The sequence below is a fragment of the Pristiophorus japonicus genome, chromosome 8 (assembly GCF_044704955.1).
Source record: "Pristiophorus japonicus isolate sPriJap1 chromosome 8, sPriJap1.hap1, whole genome shotgun sequence".
NCBI classification, from domain to species: Eukaryota; Metazoa; Chordata; class Chondrichthyes; family Pristiophoridae; genus Pristiophorus; species Pristiophorus japonicus.
In genome coordinates, this window is record NC_091984.1 from 3,186,862 (window position 1) to 3,206,512 (window position 19,651).

At 49.6% G+C, this 19,651-nt stretch overlaps 1 protein-coding gene across 4 annotated transcripts in view; it reads right to left on the reverse strand.

Moving 5' to 3' along the window:
- msh4 (mutS homolog 4) overlaps positions 1–19,651 on the reverse strand; it is a 133,179-nt gene that overhangs the window by 90,971 nt on the left and 22,557 nt on the right. For 3 of the 4 annotated variants that reach the window (XM_070886454.1, XM_070886453.1, XM_070886456.1), the window contains exon 2: positions 10,531–10,722. In XM_070886454.1, the coding sequence (XP_070742555.1) occupies positions 10,531–10,722 (192 nt within the window). Of the gene's footprint in view, positions 1–1,408; positions 1,559–10,530; positions 10,723–19,651 lie in introns of those variants that run through there. The other variant, XM_070886455.1, reaches the window with a different exon arrangement.

A 19,651-nucleotide genomic window follows, 5' to 3' on the forward strand; every position in this document is an offset into this window, starting at 1 on the left:
GTAACTGAAATCCCTCATCCCTGGTACCATTCTAAATCTCCTCTGCACCCTTTACTAAACCTTGAACACCTTCTATGACTGTGTTATAGCTGAGAACTTCATTTAAAAAAACTCACCTTCTGCAGGTATTTGTAATAAAAATACAAATAAAACAATTCTAACATAAATATCATACCTCATAAATACTGAAAGCTGATTGGTAAGCAGGTATTGATTTCTCATAGGTTTGCTCCTGCTGATGTCATAACACTTACGTGATGTCACACAGGACTCAACCGCAAACAAAATGGAGGAGTGGTTAAAATCTGATAAATATTGAGTTGAACCACAGCCCCACTGCTCCTTTTTACAAGGAAATTAAAGAATTAATATTTATATAACACCTTTCACGACCTCAGGACATCCCAAAGTGCTTTACAGCCAATGAATTACTTTTTAAATGTAGTCACTGTTGTAATGTTAAACGGAGGCACTGTCTGCTCCCTCAGGTGGACGTAAAAGATCCCATGGCACTATTTCGAAGAAGAGCAGTGGAGTTATCCCCGGTGTCCTGGCCAAATAGTTATTCCTCAATCAACACAACAAAAACAGACTGTCTGGACATTATCACATTGCTGTTTGTGGAAGCTAGCTGTGCATAAATTGGCTGCCGCGTTTCCTACATTACAGCAGTGCCTACACTTCCCCCAAAACAGTACTTCATTGGTTGTAAAGCGCTTTAGAACATCCGTTGAGCGTGAAAGGCGCTATAGAAACGCAAGTCTTTCTTTAATGTAGGAAATGCAGCAGCCAATTTTCACACAGCAAGCTCCCGCAAACAGCAGTAATAATGATCAGATAATCTGTTTTATTGATGTCCGTTGAAGGATAAATAATGGCCTCTGCTCTTCTTCGATTTGTGCCATGGGATTGTTTACATCCACTCGAGAGGGCAGAAGGGGCCTTGGTTTAAAGTCTCATCTGAAAGATGGCCCCTCCTACAATGCAGCACTCCCTAAGAACTGCACTGAGGTTTCAACCTAAATTACGTGCTCAAGTCGCTGGATTAAGATTTGAACCCACAACCTTCCGACTCAGAGGCGAGAGTGCTGTCAACTGAACTACAACTGACACAAAAATACCAAACAGCTGACGACTACCCTTCAAATTTTAGGCTTCACGTAACATGGGAGCTTAAGTTGCACAAGATGCTAACTTTTAGTTCACAGACTCATGTGTTCCCATCGAATTACTGCTTGTGCTATTTTAACAGCCCACTTAAACTAAGCAGGTCACGTTAATTGTACTAAAAATGATGTACACAGGAAATTAAGCCCCTTCAATGTTTTGTAATTGTGTCTATCCAAAAGCCCCTGCCATTTTTCTGCAATACTACATATAATGCTACAATTCATAGAGCAAGACGCACTTTCAAAATAATCTGTGTGGCTCATAATTTCTTCAGAGGTAGTCTGGGCTGGACTCAAATCCGAGTTCAAGACATAAAAGACAGTATGTTAATTTAAATCATTGAATCTTACAGCACAGAAGGCCATTCGGCCCATCGTGCCTGTGCCGGCTCTTTGAAAGAGCGATCCAATTAGCCCCACTCCCCCTGCTCTTTCCCCACAGCCCTATAATTTTTCTTTTTCAAGTATTTGTCCAATTCTCTTTCGAAAGTTACTATTGAATCTGCTCCCACTGCCCTTTCAGGCAGCGCATTCCAGATCACAACAACTCGCTGCGTAAAAACATTCTCCTCATCTCCCTCTGGTTCTTTTGCAGATTATCTTCTAGTTACAGGCTCTCCCGCCAGTGGAAACAATTTCTCCCCAGCTACTAGGCGTAGAGAAGATATTTCCACTTGTAAGGGAATCCAAAACTAAGGGCCAAAAATATTAGATATTCACCAATAAATCCAATAAGGAATTCAGGAGAAACTTTTTTTACTCAGTGGTGAGAATGTGGAACTCTCTGCTACAAGGAGTGGGTGAAACGAATAGTATCGATGCATTTAAGGGGAAGCTAGGTAAGTATTTGAGAAATGAATAAAAGAATATGGTGATAGGGTGAGATGAAATAAGGTGAGAGGAGGCTCGTGTGGAGCATAAACACTGGCACAGACCAGTTAGGCTGAATGCTTGTTGCTGTGCTGTAGGGCTAGAAATTCTTTATAGTCAAGGAATGGGCGGTGTTTAGACTAAAAGTGGTTAAGTAGCTCCAATTGAAAATCGTCTATACAGCACGCAAAATTCGTCCTCACTCCTCATTAACATGATTGCAGTCATGATTCTCGTTTAAAAACCCAAGCTCATTGGCGTTACACTGAAAAGATGGACCAATATCGGGTGTAGTCTAAACACAAGTAATGATTGCCATAGGCTTTTTTCACTACTGAAAGGGGAGGTCCTTTGATGCTGCAGCACCTCATTCTCAGCATTGTTTGGTGTGCGGCTGCCTCAATAACCATAAGGTCAGAGGTATTCTGAATGATATGGGAGTCAAGGGTTATGGGGAGCGGGTAGGAAAGTGGAGTGGAGTACCTGATCAGATCAGCCATGATTTTATTGAATGGTGCAGCAGGCTCGAAGGGCCAAATGGCCTACTCCTGCTCCTATTTCTTATATTCTAAAGAGAAGTAGCACTTATTTACAAATGCCGCCCCAGGGAGAGAGCCCGGAGATTTTCCGAGGAAGTTTTGGAGGCTTTGGTTTTACCAGTGGAGAGAAGGCAGGTGGTCCTGTACCAACTGGCAGGAGGCCCTCGCCACAAGTCCGCCGGACTATGTGGAGGGAGGAGGCACATCACATCATGGGCAGCACTGTGGTCCAAATGTCCCACACTCAGTGCTGGAGGAATTTAATAAGCTCACACGGGTGGCCAGGGTGAGTGAAGGCTTCAACAAATGCTACTTACCACCATCTGTACCACAAGTTTCATACACTGCTCAATGCACCACCCCCCGCCAGTACTCACCCAACAACAATCCCGACCTAACAACACTCACAGCCACATCTCACACCTTGCACATTGTGACAGCTATTCAACTATGGCAGGTATAAGGATCATTAGTTATTCGAATTCATGTGATATGTGTGATATGTTTGTGGATATATTCATTAATGGTGTTTGGAATATTTTGTGGTGCTCCTCATTTCACCTTTGGGCCGAGGAAGACGCTGGGATATGGCATGAGACAGGGATGGTATGATGATGTGGTGAGCAATAGGAGTCTGAGGTTTCATTCATTCGAATCGCAGTCTGGTGAGCCAGTCGCGGACAGTCCGTCCTGAAGACCAATTATCTCGCTGTCTTTTCTCTCTCTCCTATTCCTCCTCATCCTCTGCCCCGTCCTTCTCCTGAGATGGTCCCGCAATCTCTGCTGGCAAGAATTGCACCCTCATGATGGTCAAGTTGTGGAGCATGCAGCAGCCCACCACGAAATGTGACATCCGCTCCTCCCGAGCGGTCAAGACAGCAGAACTTTTGCTTCAGTAAGTTGATGGTCTGCTTGATGACGTTCCTGGTGGCAGAATGGTTCTCATTATATGAGTGCTGGGCACGAGAGTTGGGGTTGCCGAGGGGAGTCATGAGCCAGGTGGAGAGCGGATAGCCCTTGTCTCCGAGCAACCACCTTCAAGCTTGATGTGATGGCGGGAAGAGTGCTGGCACTGTCTGGTGCAGGATGAAAGCATCGTGGTTGCTGCCAGGATTGCGGGCATTGACATTGAGGATTTGTGTCAGTGGTTATTCGAGGATTTGTGTCATTAGTTATTCGAATTCATGAGATATGTGTGATATGTTTATGGATATATTTATTAATGGTGTTTGGAATATTTTGTGGTCTCCCTCATTTCACCTTTGGGCCGAGGAGGACGCTGTGATAATAGCATGAGACTGGGATGGTATGATGACGAAGTGGTGAGCAATAGGAATCTGAGGAGTCGAGGAGTCCGGGGAGTCGGAGAGGCGGGAGTCCAGGGAGCAGCGTCGGTGGAGGTCTCTAAAAGGCCTACACTCGAGGAGTCCAGGGAGTCGGGAGGCCAGCCGGTGCAGCTGCAGCAGGGAGGCAAAAAAGAGGTAGAAAGAAATCGAAAGGTGACGTCACAGCCAAGGGGGTAAGTGATTGGCTGGTGATTGGTAAGTAGTTTTTCTTTTTCTTTTCAATATCAGTAACTTTTTAGCTTTGTTGTTGCCAAATTAAGTTTGTCTAGGGGTTAAGTCACGGCAGGAGGGCTCAGACACATGTTATGCTCCTCCTGCACTATGTGGGAAGTCAGGGATGCTTCCGGTGTCCCTGACGACTACGTGTGCGGGAAGTGTATCCGGCTGCAGCTCCTGACGGACCGCATTGCAACACTGGAGCTGCGGATGGATTCACTCAGGAGCATGCACGATGCTGAGAATGACGTGAATAGCACGTTTAGTGAATTGGTCTTACTGCAGGTAAAGGTTACACAGCCAGATAGGAAATGGATGACCAACAGGAAGGTAGTGCAGGGGACCCCTGCGGTCATCCCCCTGCCAAACAGATACACCGCTTAGGGTACTGTTGAGGGGGATGACTCATCAGGGGAGGGCAGCAGCAGCCAAGTTCATGGCACCGTGGGTGGCTCTGCTGGAAAGGAGGGCAGGAAAAAGAGTGGAAGAGCTATAGTGATAGTGGATTCAATTGTAAGGGGAATAGATAGACGTTTCTGCGGCTGCAACCGAGACTCCAAGATGGTATGTTGCCTCCCTGGTGCATGGGTCAAGGATGTCTCGGAGCGGGTGCTGGGCATTCTGAAAAGGGAGGGTGAATATAGGTACCAACGATATAGGTAAAAAACGGGATGAGGTCCTACAAGACAAATTTAGGGAGCTAGGAGCTAAATTAAAAAGTAGGACCTCAAAAGTACTAATCTCAAGATTGCTACCAGTGCCACGTGCTAGTCAGAGTAGGAATCGCAGGATAGCTCAGATGAATGCGTGGCTTGAGGAGTGGTGCAGCAGGGAGGGATTCAAATTCCTGGGACATTGGAGCTAGTTCTGGGGGAGGTGGGACCAGTACAAACCGGACGGTCTGCACCTGGGCAGGACCGAAACCAATGTCCTAGGGAGAGTGTTTGCTAGTGCTGTTGGGGAGGAGTTAAACTAATACGGCAGGGGGATGGAAACCTATGCAGGGAGACAGAGGGAAGTAGAATGGGGGCAGAAGCAAAAGATAGAAAGAAGAAAAGTAAAAGTGGAGGGCAGAGAAACCTAAGGCAAAAAGCAAAAAGGGCCACATTACAGCAAAATTCTAAAAGGGCAAAGTGTGTTAGAAAGATAAGCCTGAAGGCTCTGTGCCTCAATGCGAGGAGTATTCGGAATAAGGTGGACGAATTAACTGCACAGTTATCAGTTAACGGGTATGATGTTATTGGCATCACGGGGACATGGCTCCAGGGTAACCAAGGCTGGGAACTCAACATCCAGGGGTATTCAACATTTAGGAAGGATAGACAGAAATGAAAAGGAGGTGGGGTGGCATTGCTGGTTAAAGAGGAAATTAATGCAATAGTAAGAAAGGACATTAGCTTGGATGATGTGGAATCAGTATGGGTGGAGCTGTGGAATACCAAGGGGCAGAAAACGCTAGTGGGAGTTGTGTACAGACCACCAAACAGTAGTAGTAAGGTTGGGGACAGCATCAAACAATCAGCTTTGGTCTCCTAATCTGAGGAAGGACGTTCTTGCTATTGAGGGAGTGCAGCGAAGGTTCACCAGACTGATTCCAGGAATGGAAGGACTGACATATGAGGAGGGTCTAGATCAACTGGGGCTTTATTCATTGGAGTTTAGAAGAATGAGAGGGGATCTCATAGAAACGTATAAGATTCTGACGGGGTTGGACAGGTTAGATACGGGAAGAATGTTCCCGATTTTGGGGAAGTCCAGAACCAGGGGACGTAGTCTTAGGATAAGGGGTAGGCCATTTAGGACTGAGATGAGGAGAAACTTCTTCATTCAGAGAGTTGTTAACCTGTGGAATTCCCTGCCGCAGAGAGTTGTTGATGCCAGTTCATTGGATATATTCAAGAGGGAGTTAGATATGGCCCTTACGGCTAAAGAGATCAAGGGGTATGGAGAGAAAGCAGGAAAGGGGTACTGAGGGAATGATCAGCCATGATTTTATTGAATGGCGGTGCAGGCTCGAAGGGCTGAATGGCCTACTCCTGCACCTATTTTCTATGTTTCTATATTTCTAAATCACGGATACATGCAATAAAGGTACAGCAGTTATCATGGGTGACTTTAATCTACCTATTGATTGGACTAACCAAACTGGTAGCAATGCGGTGGAGGAGGATTTCCTGGAGTGTATTAGGGATGGTTTTCGAGACCAATATGTCGAGGAACCAACCAGGAGGCTGGCCATCCTAGACTGGGTGATGTGTAATGAGAAAGGACTAATTAGCAATCTTGTTGTGCGTGACCCCTTGTGGAAGAGTGACCATACCATGGTAGAATTCTTTATTAGGATGGAGAGTTAATCCAGAAACTAGGATCCTGAACTTAAGGAAAGGTAACTTTGATGGTTTGAGGCGTGAAATGGCTAGAATAGACTGGCAAATAATCCTTGTCTGGAGTAAAAATAAAACGGGGAAGGTGGCTCAACCGTGGCTAACAAGGGAAATTAAGGATAGTGTTAAATCCAAGGAAGAGGCATGTAAGTTGGCCAGAAAAAACAGCAAACCTGAGGACTGGGAGAAATTTAGAATTCAGCAGAGGAGGACAAAGGGTTTAATTAGGAGGGGGAAAATAGAGTACATGAAGAAGCTTGCCGGGTACATAAAAACTGACTGCAAAAGCTTCTATAGATATGTGAAGAGAAAAGATTAGTGAAGACAAACGTAGGTCCCTTGCAGTTGGATTCAGGTGAATTTATAATGGGGAACAAAGAAATAGCAGACCAATTGAACAAATATTTTTGCTCTGTCTTCACGAAGGAAGACACAAATAACCTTCCGAAAGTAATAGGGGACCGAGGGTCCAGTGAGAAGGAGGAACTGAAGGATATCGTTATTAGGCAAGAAATTGTGTTAGGGAAATTGATGGGATTGAAGGCCGATAAATCCCCGGGGCCTGATAGTCTGCATCCCAGAGTACTTAAGGAAGTGGCCCTAGAAATAGTGGATACATTGGTGATCATTTTCCAACAGTCTATCGACTCTGGATCAGTTCCCATGGACTGGAGGATAGCTAATGTAACACCACTTTTTAAAAAAGGAGAGAGAAAGCGGGTCATTTTTGACCAGTTAGCCTGACATCAGTGGTGGGGAAAATGTTGGAATCAATTATTAAAGATGAAATAGCAGCGCATTTGGAAAGCAGTGACAGGATCGGTCCAAGTCAGCATGGATTTATGAAAGGGAAATCATGCTTGACAAACCTTCTGGAATTTTTTGAGGATGTAACTAGCAGAGTGGACAAGGGAGAACCAGTGGATGCGGTGTATTTGGACTTTCAAAAGACTTTTGACAAGGTCCCACACAAGAGATTGGTGTGCAAAATCAAAGCACATGGTATTGGGGGTAATATACTGACGTGGATAGAGAACTGGTTGGCAGACAGGAAGCAGAGTCGGGATAAACGGGTCCTTTTCAGAATAGCAGGCACTGATTAGTGGGGTGCCGCAGGGCTCAGTGCGGGGACCCCAGCTCTTTACAATATACACCAATGATATGGATGAGGGAATTGAGTGTACTATCTCCAAGTTTGCAGATGACACTAAACTGGGTGGCGGTGTGAGCTGTGAGGGAGATGCTAAGAGGCTGCAGGGTGACTTAGACAGGTTAGGCGAGTGGGCAAATGCATGGCAGATGCAGTATAATGTGGATAAATGTGAGGTTATCCACTTTGGGGGCAAAAACACGAAGACAGACTATTATCTGAATGGTGGCAGATTAGGAAAAGGTGAGATGCAACGAGACCTGGGTGTCATGGTTCATCAGTCATTGAAAGTTGGCATACAGGTGCAGCAGGCAGTGAAGAAGGCAAATGGTATGTTGGTCTTCATAGCTAGGGGATTTGAGTATAGGAGCAGGGAGGTCTTACTGCAGTTGTACAGGGCCTTGGTAAGACCTCACCTGGAATATTGTGTTCAATTTTGATCTCCTAATCTGAGGAAGGACGTTCTTGCTATTGAGGGAGTGCAGCAAAGGTTCACCAGACTGATTCCCGGGATGGCCAGACTGACATATGCGGAGAGACTGGATCAACTGGAGTTTAGAAGGATGAGAGAGGATCTCATAGAAACATACAAGATTCTGACGGGACGGGACAGGTTAGATGCAGGTAGTTTGTTCCAGATGTTGGGGAAGTCCAGAACCAGGGGATACAGTCTTAGGACAAGGGGTAGGCCATTTAGGACTCAGATGAGGCGAAACTTCTTCACTCGTTAATCTGTGGAATTCTCTGCCGCAGAGAATTGTTGATACCAGTTCATTGGATATATTCAAGAGGGAGTTAGATATGGCCCTTACAGCCAAAGGGATCAAGGGGTATGGAGAGAAAGCAGGAAAGGGGTACTGAGAGAATGATCAGTCATGATCTTATCGAATGGTGGTGCAAGCTTGACGGGCCGAATGGCCTACTCCTGCATCTATTTTCTATGTTTCTATGGTCACACACCAACTGCACATTAAGTGAGTGAGTGATTTTTAAGCAAGTGTTGTACTTTGAAGCCTTTCAAAAATAATGAGGCAGTTTTGTACTTGCCAGAACTTATAGATACCAAAGAACCTCAAAAGTAGCACACAGCCACTTAAACTGCAAAACCCTGACAGGTGTGATTGATTGGTGAGGACCCCTTTAAATACCATCACTGCAGCCGGCTTCCTGCTGCTGCACGCCACATGAAGCTGTTGTTGCTTTCTCCAGCCGCTAAGTACATTGGCTAAAACGAAGTTGGGAGATCGGGCTTCCAGTGAGTGTTGCACACTCACTGATGCCATAAAGTCTATCATGGCATCTTTGAGGATGTAACGAGCAGGGTGGATAAGGGGGAACCAGTAGATGTGGTGTATTTGGATTTCCAGGAGGCATTTGATAAGGTGCCACATAAAAGGTTACGGCACAAGATAAGAGCTCATAGGGGGTAATATATTAGCATGAATAGCGGATTGGCTAACTAACAGAAAACAGAGAGTCGGGATAAATGGGTAATTTTCCGGTTGGCAAACGGTAACTAGTGGGGTGCCACAGCGATCGGTGCTGGGGCCCCAACTATTTACAATCTATATTAATGACTTGGATGAAGAGACCGAGTGTACTATAACCAAGTTTGCTGATGATACAAAGATGGGTGGGAAAACAAGCAGTGAGGACACAAAAATTCTGCAAAGGGATATATACAGGCTAAGTGAGTGGGCAAAAATTTGGCAGATGGAGTATAATGTGGGAAAGTGTGAGGTTATCTATTTTGGCAGGAAAAATAAAAAGGCAAATTATTATTTAAATGGAGAGAAACTACAAAATGCTGCAGTACAGAGGGTCATGGGGATCCTTGTGCATTAAACACAAAAAGTTAGTAAGCAGGTACAGGAAGTAAACAGGAAGTCAAATGGAATGTTAGCCTTTATTGCAAGGAGGATGGAGTATAAAAGCAGCGAAGTCCTGTTACAACTGTACAGGGTATTGGTGAGGCCACACCTGGAGTACTGCGTACAGTTTTGGTCTCCGTATTTAAGGAAGGATATATTTGCATTGGAGGCAGTTCAGAGAAGGTTCACTCGGTTGATTCCGAAGATGAAGGGGGTTGACTTATGAAGATAGGTTGAGCAAGTTGGTCCTATACTCATTGGAGTTTGGAAGAATGAGAGGTGATTTTATTGAAACATATAAGATGCTGAGGGAGCTCGACAGGGTAGATGCAGAGAGGATGTTTCCACTCGTGGGGGAATCTAGAACTAGGGGGTATAGTTTCAGAATAAGGGGTCGCCCATTTAAAACAGAGATGAAGAGGAATTTCTTCTCTGAGGGTCATAAATCTGTGGAATTCTCTGCCCCAGAGACCTGTGGAGGCTGGGTCATTGAATATATTTCAGGCAGAAATAGATAGATTTTTGATTGAAAGGTTATGGGGAGGGGCAGGGAATTGGAGCCGAGTCCAAGATCAGATCAGCCATGATCTTATTAAATGGTGGAGCAGGCTCGAGGGGCCAAATGGCCGATTCCTGCTCCAAATTCTTATGTTCTTACGGCAATTGCTGGCGATCAAGGTTACCGGCAGCACTACTGGCAATACCGATATGGCATGCGGCGTTGGAACAGGCACCAGTTGTCGTTACAGCTGGCAATGGCACTTTAGCACCATCCCCAGGCCGCACAAATTTCTCCCCCTAGGTACTCTATCAAAACCTCTATTAGCCACCTAATAAGTCTTTATCATCCAATGTACATTTTTGCTTTGATAACAAAACAAATTTAGAAACAGGCAAGTAACTTTATGAACCACTGGGCCCGAAAATGAATACGTTTGAATTGCTCCGTGATAAAAGATTAAAACTAAAATCATTATCAGTGAACCTGAATGACCAGTTTGGGGAGTACGAAGTTTGCAGGCGGGTCTAGTATTGCGACTGCTGCTGGTGGTAGACACAGGCGTCTTCCCTATCCTGGTATCGTTAAAACCCTTCAGCGAAGAAGTGCTCTGGGCCGAGGCAACCGTAAACAGGCTTCTGTTCCCTGCATTTGAACTCTTATCCCCAAAATATGATTCTGGCAAAATAAAAATCAAGGTGGATTATGATGAATAAAAGATTCATTATCAACAATTTGCATTTATATAGCAACTTCAAAGTAGTGAAATGTCCTAAGGCGCTTCACAGGAGTGATATTGGATACAATTTGACACTGAACCACAGGGGATGATATTCGGATAGGTGACCAAAAGCTTGGCTTTGGGGACCTACTTAAAGAAGGTTAAAAACACGTATGGGATACTTGGCTTTGTAAATAGGGACATTGAATACAAAAGCAAGGACGTCTTGCTAAACCTTTCCAAATCTCTGGTCAGGCTTCGGCTGGAGTATTGTGTCCAATTCTGGACGTGTACATGAAGAGGACTCATTTGAAGGGTTATAGGAAAAATCTGGGGAGGGGGGACTAATTGTACAGCTCGTTCAAAGAGGAGCGCAGGCACGGCGGGCCGAATGACATGTGCTGCATGATTTTATGATTCTCGATGAGAGATGTAGAAAACGGAGAGGTTTTGGGAAAGAATTCCAGAGGTTAGGACAGAGACGGCTGAAGGCACGGCCGCCAATGGTGGGGTGAAGGGAGTGAGAGATGCACAAGTTGCCAAAATTGTATTTATATAGCGCCTTAATTAAATGCCCTAAGGCGCTTCACACTAGTGTTATCAGACAAAATTTGACACCTAGCCAGATATTAGCGCAGATGAGCAAAAGCTTGGTTTTAAGGAGCGTATTAAAGGAGAAAGGAGGTGGAGAGGTTTAGGGAGGGAATTCCAGAGCTTAGAGCCTAGGTAGTTGAAGGCATGTTCGATAATGACGGGGTGGTTAAAATTGGGGATGGAAAAGAGGGCAGAATTAGAGAAGCGCAGATATTTCGGGAGGTTGTGGGGCTGGAGGAGGTTACAGGGATAGGGAGGGGTGTAGGGTGAGTTGGGGTTACAGAGATAGGGAGGGTGTATGGTGGGAGGAGGTTAGAGGGATGGGGGGGGGTGTAGTGCGGGAGGGGTTACAGGGATAGGGAGGGGTGTAGGGGGGAGTGGGTTACAGAGATAGGGAGGGTGTAGGGGGAGGGAGGGGGGTTACAGGGATAGGGAGGGGTGTAGGGGGGAGTGGGTTACAGAGATAGGGAGGGTGTAGGGGAGAGGGGGTTACAGGGATAGGGAGGGTGTAGGGGAGAGGGGGTTACAGGGATAGGGAGGGGTGTAGGGGAGAGGGGGTTACAGGGATAGGGAGGGTGTAGGGGAGAGGGGGTTCCAGGGATAGGGAGGGTGTAGGGGAGAGGGGGTTACAGGGATAGGTAGGGTGTAGAGGGGGAGGGTCTTACAGGGATAGATAGGGTGTAGGGGGTTACAGGGATAGGGAGGGGTGTAGGGTGGGAGGGGGTTACAGGGATAGGGATGGGGTGTAGGGGGGAGGGGTTACAGGGAAAGGGAGGGTGTAGGGGGAGGGGGTTACAGGGATAGGGAGGGGTGTAGGGGGGAGGTTGTTACAGGGATAGGGAGGGGTGTAGGGTGGGACGGGTTACAGAGATAGGGAGGGGTGTAGGGGGGAGGGGGTTACAGAGATAGGGAGGGGTGTTGGAGGGAGGGGGTTACAGGGATAGGGAGGGGTGTAGGGAGTTACAGGGATAGGTAGGGTGTAGGGTGGGAGGGGGTTACAGGGATAGGGAGGAGTGTAGGGGGGAGGGGGTTACATAGATAGGGAGGGGTGTAGGGTGGGAGGGGGTTACAGGGATAGGGAGGGGTGTAGGGGGGAGGTTGTTACAGGGATAGGGAGGGGTGTTGGGGGGAGGGGGTTACAGAGATAGGGAGGGTGTAGGGTGGAGGGGGTTACAGGGATAGGGAGGGTGTAGGGTGGGAGGGGGTTACAGGGATAGGGAGGGTGTAGGGGGCGAGGGGGTTACAGGGATAGGGAGGGGTGTAGGGGGAGGGAGGGGGTTACAGGGATAGGGAAGGTGTAGGGGGAGGAAGGGGGTTACAGAGATAGGGAGCGGTGTAGAGGGGAGGGGGTTACAGAGATAGGGAGGGGTGTAGGGGGGAGAGGGTTACAGAGATAGGGAGGGTGTAGGGGGGAGGGGTTACAGGGATAAGGAGGGTGTAGGGGGTTACAGGGATAGGGAGGGTGTAGGGTAACACCTCCCTGCCTCTGTACTCAAATCCCCTCGCTATGAAGGCCAACATGCCATTTGCTTTCTTAACCGCCTGCTGTACCTGCATGCCAACCTTCAATGACCGATGTACCATGACACCCAGGTCTCTTTGCACCTCCCCTTTTCCTAATCTGTCACCATTCAGATAATAGTCTGTCTCTCTGTTTTTACCACCAAAGTGGATAACCTCACATTTATCCACATTATACTTCATCTGCCATGCATTTGCCCACTCACCTAACCTATCCAAGTCGCTCTGCAGCCTCATAGCATCCTCCTCACAGCTCACACTGCCACCCAACTTAGTGTCATCCGCAAATTTGGAGATACTACATTTAATCCCCTCGTCTAAATCATTAATGTACAGTGTAAACAGCTGGGGCCCCAGCACAGAACCTTGCGGTACCCCACTAGTCACTGCCTGCCATTCTGAAAAGTCCCCATTTACTCCTACTCTTTGCTTCCTGTCTGACAACCAGTTCTCAATCCATGTCAGCACACTACCACCAATCCCATGTGCTTTAACTTTGCACATTAATCTCTTGTGTGGGACCTTGTCGAAAGCCTTCTGAAAGTCCAAATATACCACATCAACTGGTTCTCCCTTGTCCACTCTACTGGAAACATCCTCAAAAAATTCCAGAAGATTTGTCAAGCATGATTTCCCTTTCACAAATCCATGCTGACTTGGACCTATCATATCACCTCTTTCCAAATGCACTGCTATGACATCCTTAATAATTGATTCCATCATTTTACCCACTACCGATGTCAGGCTGACCGGTCTATAATTCCGTTTTCTCTCTCCCTCCTTTTTTAAAAAGTGGGGTTACATTGGCTACCCTCCACTCCATAGGAACTGATCCAGAGTCAATGGAATGTTGGAAAATGACTGTCAATGCATCCACTATTTCCAAGGCCACCTCCTTAAGTACTCTGGGATGCAGTCCATCAGGCCCTGGGGATTTATCGGCCTTCAATCCCATCAATTTCCCCAACACAATTTCCCGACTAATAAGGATTTCCCTCAGTTCCTCCTCCTTACTAGACCCTCTGACCCCTTTTATATCCGGAAGGTTGTTTGTGGCCTCCTCAGTGAATACCGAACCAAAGTACTTGTTCAATTGGTCCGCCATTTCTTTGTTCCCCGTTATGACTTCCCCTGATTCTGACTGCAGGGGACCTACGTTTGTCTTCACCAACCTTTTTCTCTTTACATACCTATAGAAACTTTTGCAATCCGTCTTAATGTTCCCTGCAAGCTTCTTCTCGTACTCCATTTTCCCTGCCCTAATCAAACCCTTTGTCCTCCTCTGATGAGTTCTAAATTTCTCCCAGTCCCCGGGTTCGCTGCTATTTCTGGCCAATTTGTATGCCACTTCCTTGGCTTTAATACTATCCCTGATTTCCCTTGATAGCCACGGTTGAGCCACCTTCCCTTTTTTATTTTTACGCCAGACAGGAATGTACAATTGTTGTAGTTCATCCATGCGGTCTCTAAATGTCTGCCATTGCCCATCCACAGTCAACCCCTTCAGTATCATTCGCCAATCTATCCTAGCCAATTCACGCCTCATACCTTCAAAGTTACCCTTCTTTAAGTTCTGGACCATGGTCTCTGAATTAACTGTTTCATTCTCCATCCTAATGCAGAATTCCACCATATTATGGTCACTCTTCCCCAAGGGGCCTCGCACAACGGGATTGCTAATTAATCCTCTCTCATTACACAACACCCAGTCTTAGATGGCCTCCCCGCTAGTTGGTTCCTCGACATATTGGTCTAAAAAACCATCCCTTATGCACTCCAGGAAATCCTCCTCCACTGTATTGCTTCCAGTTTGGTTAACCCAATCTATGTGCATATTAAAGTCACCCATTATAACTGCTGCACCTTTATTGCACGCACCCCTAATTTCATGTTTGATGCCCTCCCCAACATCACGACTACTGTTTGGAGGTCTGTACACAACTCCCACTAACGTTTTTTGCCCTTTGGTATTCTGCAGCTCTACCCATATAGATTCCACATCATCCAAGCTAATGTCCTTCCGAACTATTGCCTTAATTTCCTCCTTAACCAGCAATGCTACCCCACCTCCTTTTCCTTTTATTCTATCCTTCCTGAATGTTGAATACCCCTGGATGTTGAGTTCCCAGCCCTGATCATCCTGGAGCCACGTCTCCGTAATCCCAATCACATCATATTTGTTAACATCTATTTGCACAGTTAATTCATCCACTTTATTGTGGATACTCCTTGCATTAAGACACAAAGCCTTCAGGCTTGTTTTTTTAACACCCTTTGTCCTTTTAGAATTTTGCTGTACAGTGGCCCTTTTTGTTCTTTGCCTTGGGTTTCTCTGCCCTCCACTTTTCCTCATCTCCTTTCTGTCTTTTGCTTTTGCCTCCTTTTTGTTTCCCTCTGTCTCCCTGCATTGGTTCCCATCCCCCTGCCATATTAGTTTAAATCCTCCCCAACAGCACTCGCAAACACTCCCCCTAGGACATTGGTTCCGGTCCTGCCCAGGTGCAGACCGTCCGCTTTGTACTGGTCCCACCTCCCACAGAACCGGTTCCAATGCCCCAGGAATTTGAATCCCTCCCTGCTGCACCACTGCTCAAGCCACGTATTCATCTGCGCTATCCTGCGATTCCTACTCTGACTATCACGTGGCACTGGTAGCAATCCCGAGATTACTACTTTTGAGGTCCTACTTTTTAATTTAGCTCCTAGCTCGTTAAATTCGTTTCGTAGGACCTCATCCCTTTTTTTAAACCTATGTCGTTGGTACCAATGTGCACCACGACAACTGGCTGATCTCCCTCCCTTTTTAGAATGTCCTGCACCCGCTCCGAGACATCCTTGACCCTTGCACCAGGGAGGCAACATACCATCCTGGAGTCTCGGCTGCGGCCGCAGAAACGCCTATCTATTCCCCTCACCATTGAATCCCCAATCACTATTGCTCTCCCACTCTTTTTCCTGCCCTCCTGTGCAGCAGAGCCAGCCATGGTGCCATGAACTTGGCTGCTGCTGCCCTCCCCTGATGAGTCATCCCCCTCAACAGTACCCAAAGCAGTGTATCTGTTTTGCAGGGGGATGACCACAGGGGACTCCTGCACTACCTTCCTTGCACTGCTCTTCCTGTTGGTCTTCCATTCCCTATCTGGTGTAGGGGACAGGGGGTTACAGGGATAGGGAGGGGTGTAGGGGGGAGGAGGTTACAGGGATAGGGAAGGGTGTAGGGGGGAGGGGGTTACAGGGATAGGGAGGGTGTAGGGGGGCAGGGGGTTACAGGGATAGGGAGGGTGTAGGGGGGGAGGGGGTTACACGGATAGGGAGGGGTGTAGGGAGGAGGGGGTTACAGGGATAGGGAGGGGTGTATGAGATTACAGATATAGGGAGGGTGTAGTGGGGGAGGGGGTTACACGGATAGGGAGGGGTGTAGGGAGGAGGGGGTTACAGGGATAGGGAGGTGTGTTGGGGGGAGGGGGTTACACAGATAGGGAGGGGTGTAGGGGGTTACAGAGATCGGGAGGGTGTGGGGGGGGAGGGGGTTACAGAGATAGGGAGGGGTGTAGGGGGTTACAGAGATAGGGAAGGGTGTAGGGGGGGAGGGGGTTACAGGGATAGGAAGGGAGGGGGTTATAGGGATAGGGAGGGGTGTAGGGGGTTACAGAGATAGGGAAGGTGTAGGGGAGAGGGGGTTACAGGGATAGGGAGGGTGTAGGAGGAGGGGGTTACAGGGATAGGGAGAGGTGTAGGGGAGGGGGTTACAGGGATAGGGAAGGTGTAGGGGGAGGGGGTTACAGGGATAGGGAGGGTGTAGGGGGTTACAGGGATAGGGAGGGGTGTAGGGGTTACAGAGATAGGGAGGGTGTAGGGGGTTACAGGGATAGGGAGGGTGTAGGGGGAGGGGGTTACAGGGATAGGGAGGGGTGTAGGGGGGAGGGGTTACAGAGATAGGGAGGGTGTAGGGGGGAGGGGGTTACAGGGATAGGGAGGGGTGTAGGGGGGAGGGGGTTACAGGGATAGGGAGGATGTGGGGGGGGAGGGGGTTACACGGATAGGGAGGAGTGTGGGGGGGTTACAGGGATAGGGAGGGGTGTAGTGGGGAGGGGGTTACAGGGATAGGGAGGGTGTAGGGTGGAGGGGGTTACAGAGATAAGGCGGGGTGTAGGGGGGAGGGGGTTACAGGGATAGGGAGGGTGTGGGGGGGAGGGGATTACAGGGATAGGGAGGGGTGTAGTGGGGAGGGGGTTACAGGGATAGGGAGGGTGTAGGGGGTTACAGGGATAGGGAGGGGTGTAGGGGGTTACAGAGATAGGGAGGGTGTAGGGGGAGGGGGTTACAGGGATAGGGAGGGGTGTAGGGATTTACAGGGATAGGGAGGGTGCAGGGGGGAGGGGGTTACAGGGATAGGGAGGGGTGTAGTGGGGAGGGGGTTACAGGGATAGGGAGGGGTGTAGGGGGGAGGGGGTTACAGGGATAGGGAGGGGTGTAGGGGGGAGGGGGTTACAGGGATAGGGAGGGGTGTAGGGGGGAGGGGGTTACAGGGATAGGGAGGGGTGTAGTGGGGAGGGGGTTACAGGGATAGGGAGGGTGTAGGGTGGAGGGGGTTACAGAGATAAGGCGGGGTGTAGGGGGGAGGGGGTTACAGGGATAGGGAGGGTGTGGGGGGGAGGGGATTACAGGGATAGGGAGGGGTGTAGTGGGGAGGGGGTTACAGGGATAGGGAGGGTGTAGGGGGTTACAGGGATAGGGAGGGGTGTAGGGGGTTACAGAGATAGGGAGGGTGTAGGGGGAGGGGGTTACAGGGATAGGGAGGGGTGTAGGGATTTACAGGGATAGGGAGGGTGCAGGGGGGAGGGGGTTACAGGGATAGGGAGGGGTGTAGGGGGGAGGGGGTTACAGGGATAGGGAGGGGTGTAGGGGGGAGGGGGTTACAGGGATAGGGAGGGTGTAGGGGGGAGGGGGTTACAGGGATAGGGAGGGGTGTAGGGGGTTACAGGGATAGGGAGGGGTGTAGGGGGGAGGGGGTTACAGGGATAGGGAGGGTGTAGGGGGGAGGGGGTTACAGGGATAGGGAGGGGTGTAGGGGGGAGGGGGTTACAGGGATAGGGAGGGTGTGGGGGGGAGGGGATTACAGGGATAGGGAGGGGTGTAGTGGGGAGGGGGTTACAGGGATAGGGAGGGTGTGGGGGGGAGGGGGTTACAGGGATAGGGAGGGGTGTAGGGGGAGGGGGTTACAGAGATAGGGAGGGTGTAGGGGGGAGGGGGTTACAGGGATAGGGAGGGTGTAGGGGGTTACAGGGATAGGGAGAGTGTAGGGGGTTACAGGGATAGGGAGGGGTGTAGGGGGTTACAGAGATAGGGAGGGTGTAGGGGAGGGGGTTACAGGGATAGGGAGGGGTGTAGGGGGGAGGGGGTTACAGGGATAAGGAGGGTGTAGGGGGGAGGGGGTTACAGGGATAGGGAGGGGTGTAGGGGGGAGGGGGTTACAGGGATAGGGAGGGGTGTAGGGGGTTACAGGGATAGGGAGGGGTGTAGGGGGTTACAGGGATAGGGAGGGGTGTAGGGGGGAGGGGGTTACAGGGATAGGGAGGGTGTAGGGGGGAGGGGGTTACAGAGATAGGGAGGGTGTAGGGGGGAGGGGGTTACAGGGATAGGGAGGGGTGTAGGGGGGAGGGGGTTACAGGGATAGGGAGGGTGTAGGGGGAGGGGGTTACAGGGATAGGGAGGGTGTAGGGGGGGAGGGGGTTACAGGGATAGGGAGGGGTGTAGGGGGGGGGGGTTACAGGGATAGGGAGGGTGTAGGGGGGAGGGGGTTACAGGGATAGGGAGGGGTGTAGGGGGGAGGGGGTTACAGGGATAGGGAGGGTGTAGGGTGGAGGGGGTTACAGGGATAGGGAGGGGTGTAGGGTGGGAGGGGGTTACAGGGATAGGGAGGGGTGTAGGGGGGAGTGGGTTACAGGGATAGGGAGGGTGTAGGGGGGAGGGGTTTACAGGGATAGGGAGGGGGCTACAGGGATAGGGAGGGTGTGGGGGGGAGGGGGTTACAGGGATAGGGAGGGTGTAGGGGGGAGGGGTTTACAGGGATAGGGAGGGGGTTACAGGGATAGGGAGGGTGTGGGGGGGAGGGGGTTACAGGGATAGGGAGGGTGTAGGGGGGAGGGGTTTACAGGGATAGGGAGGGTGTGGGGGGGAGGGGGTTACAGGGATAGGGAGGGTGTAGAGGGGAGGGGTTTACAGGGATAGGGAGGGGGTTACAGGGATAGGGAGGGTGTAGGGGGAGGGGGTTACAGGGATAGGGAGGGTGTGGGGGGGAGGGGGTTACAGGGATAGGGAGGTTGTAGGGGGGAGGGGTTGACAGGGATAGGGAGGGGGTTACAGGGATAGTGAGGGTGTAGGGGGAGGGGGTTACAGGGATAGGGAGGGTGTGGGGGGGAGGGGGTTACAGGGATAGGGAGGTTGTAGGGGGGAGGGGTTGACAGGGATAGGGAGGGGGTTACAGGGATAGTGAGGGTGTAGGGGGGAGGGGTTTACAGGGATAGGGAGGGTGTGGGGGGGAGGGGGTTACAGGGATAGGGATGGTGTAGGGGGAGGGGTTTACAGGGATAGGGAGGGGGTTACAGGGATAGGGAGGGTGTAGGGGGGAGGGGTTACAGGGATAGGGAGGGTGTAGGGGGCAGGGGGATACAGGGATAGGGAGGGTGTGGGGGGGAGGGGGTTACAGGGATAGGGAGTGTGTAGGGGGGAGGGGTTACAGGGATAGGGAGGGTGTAGGGGGTTACAGGG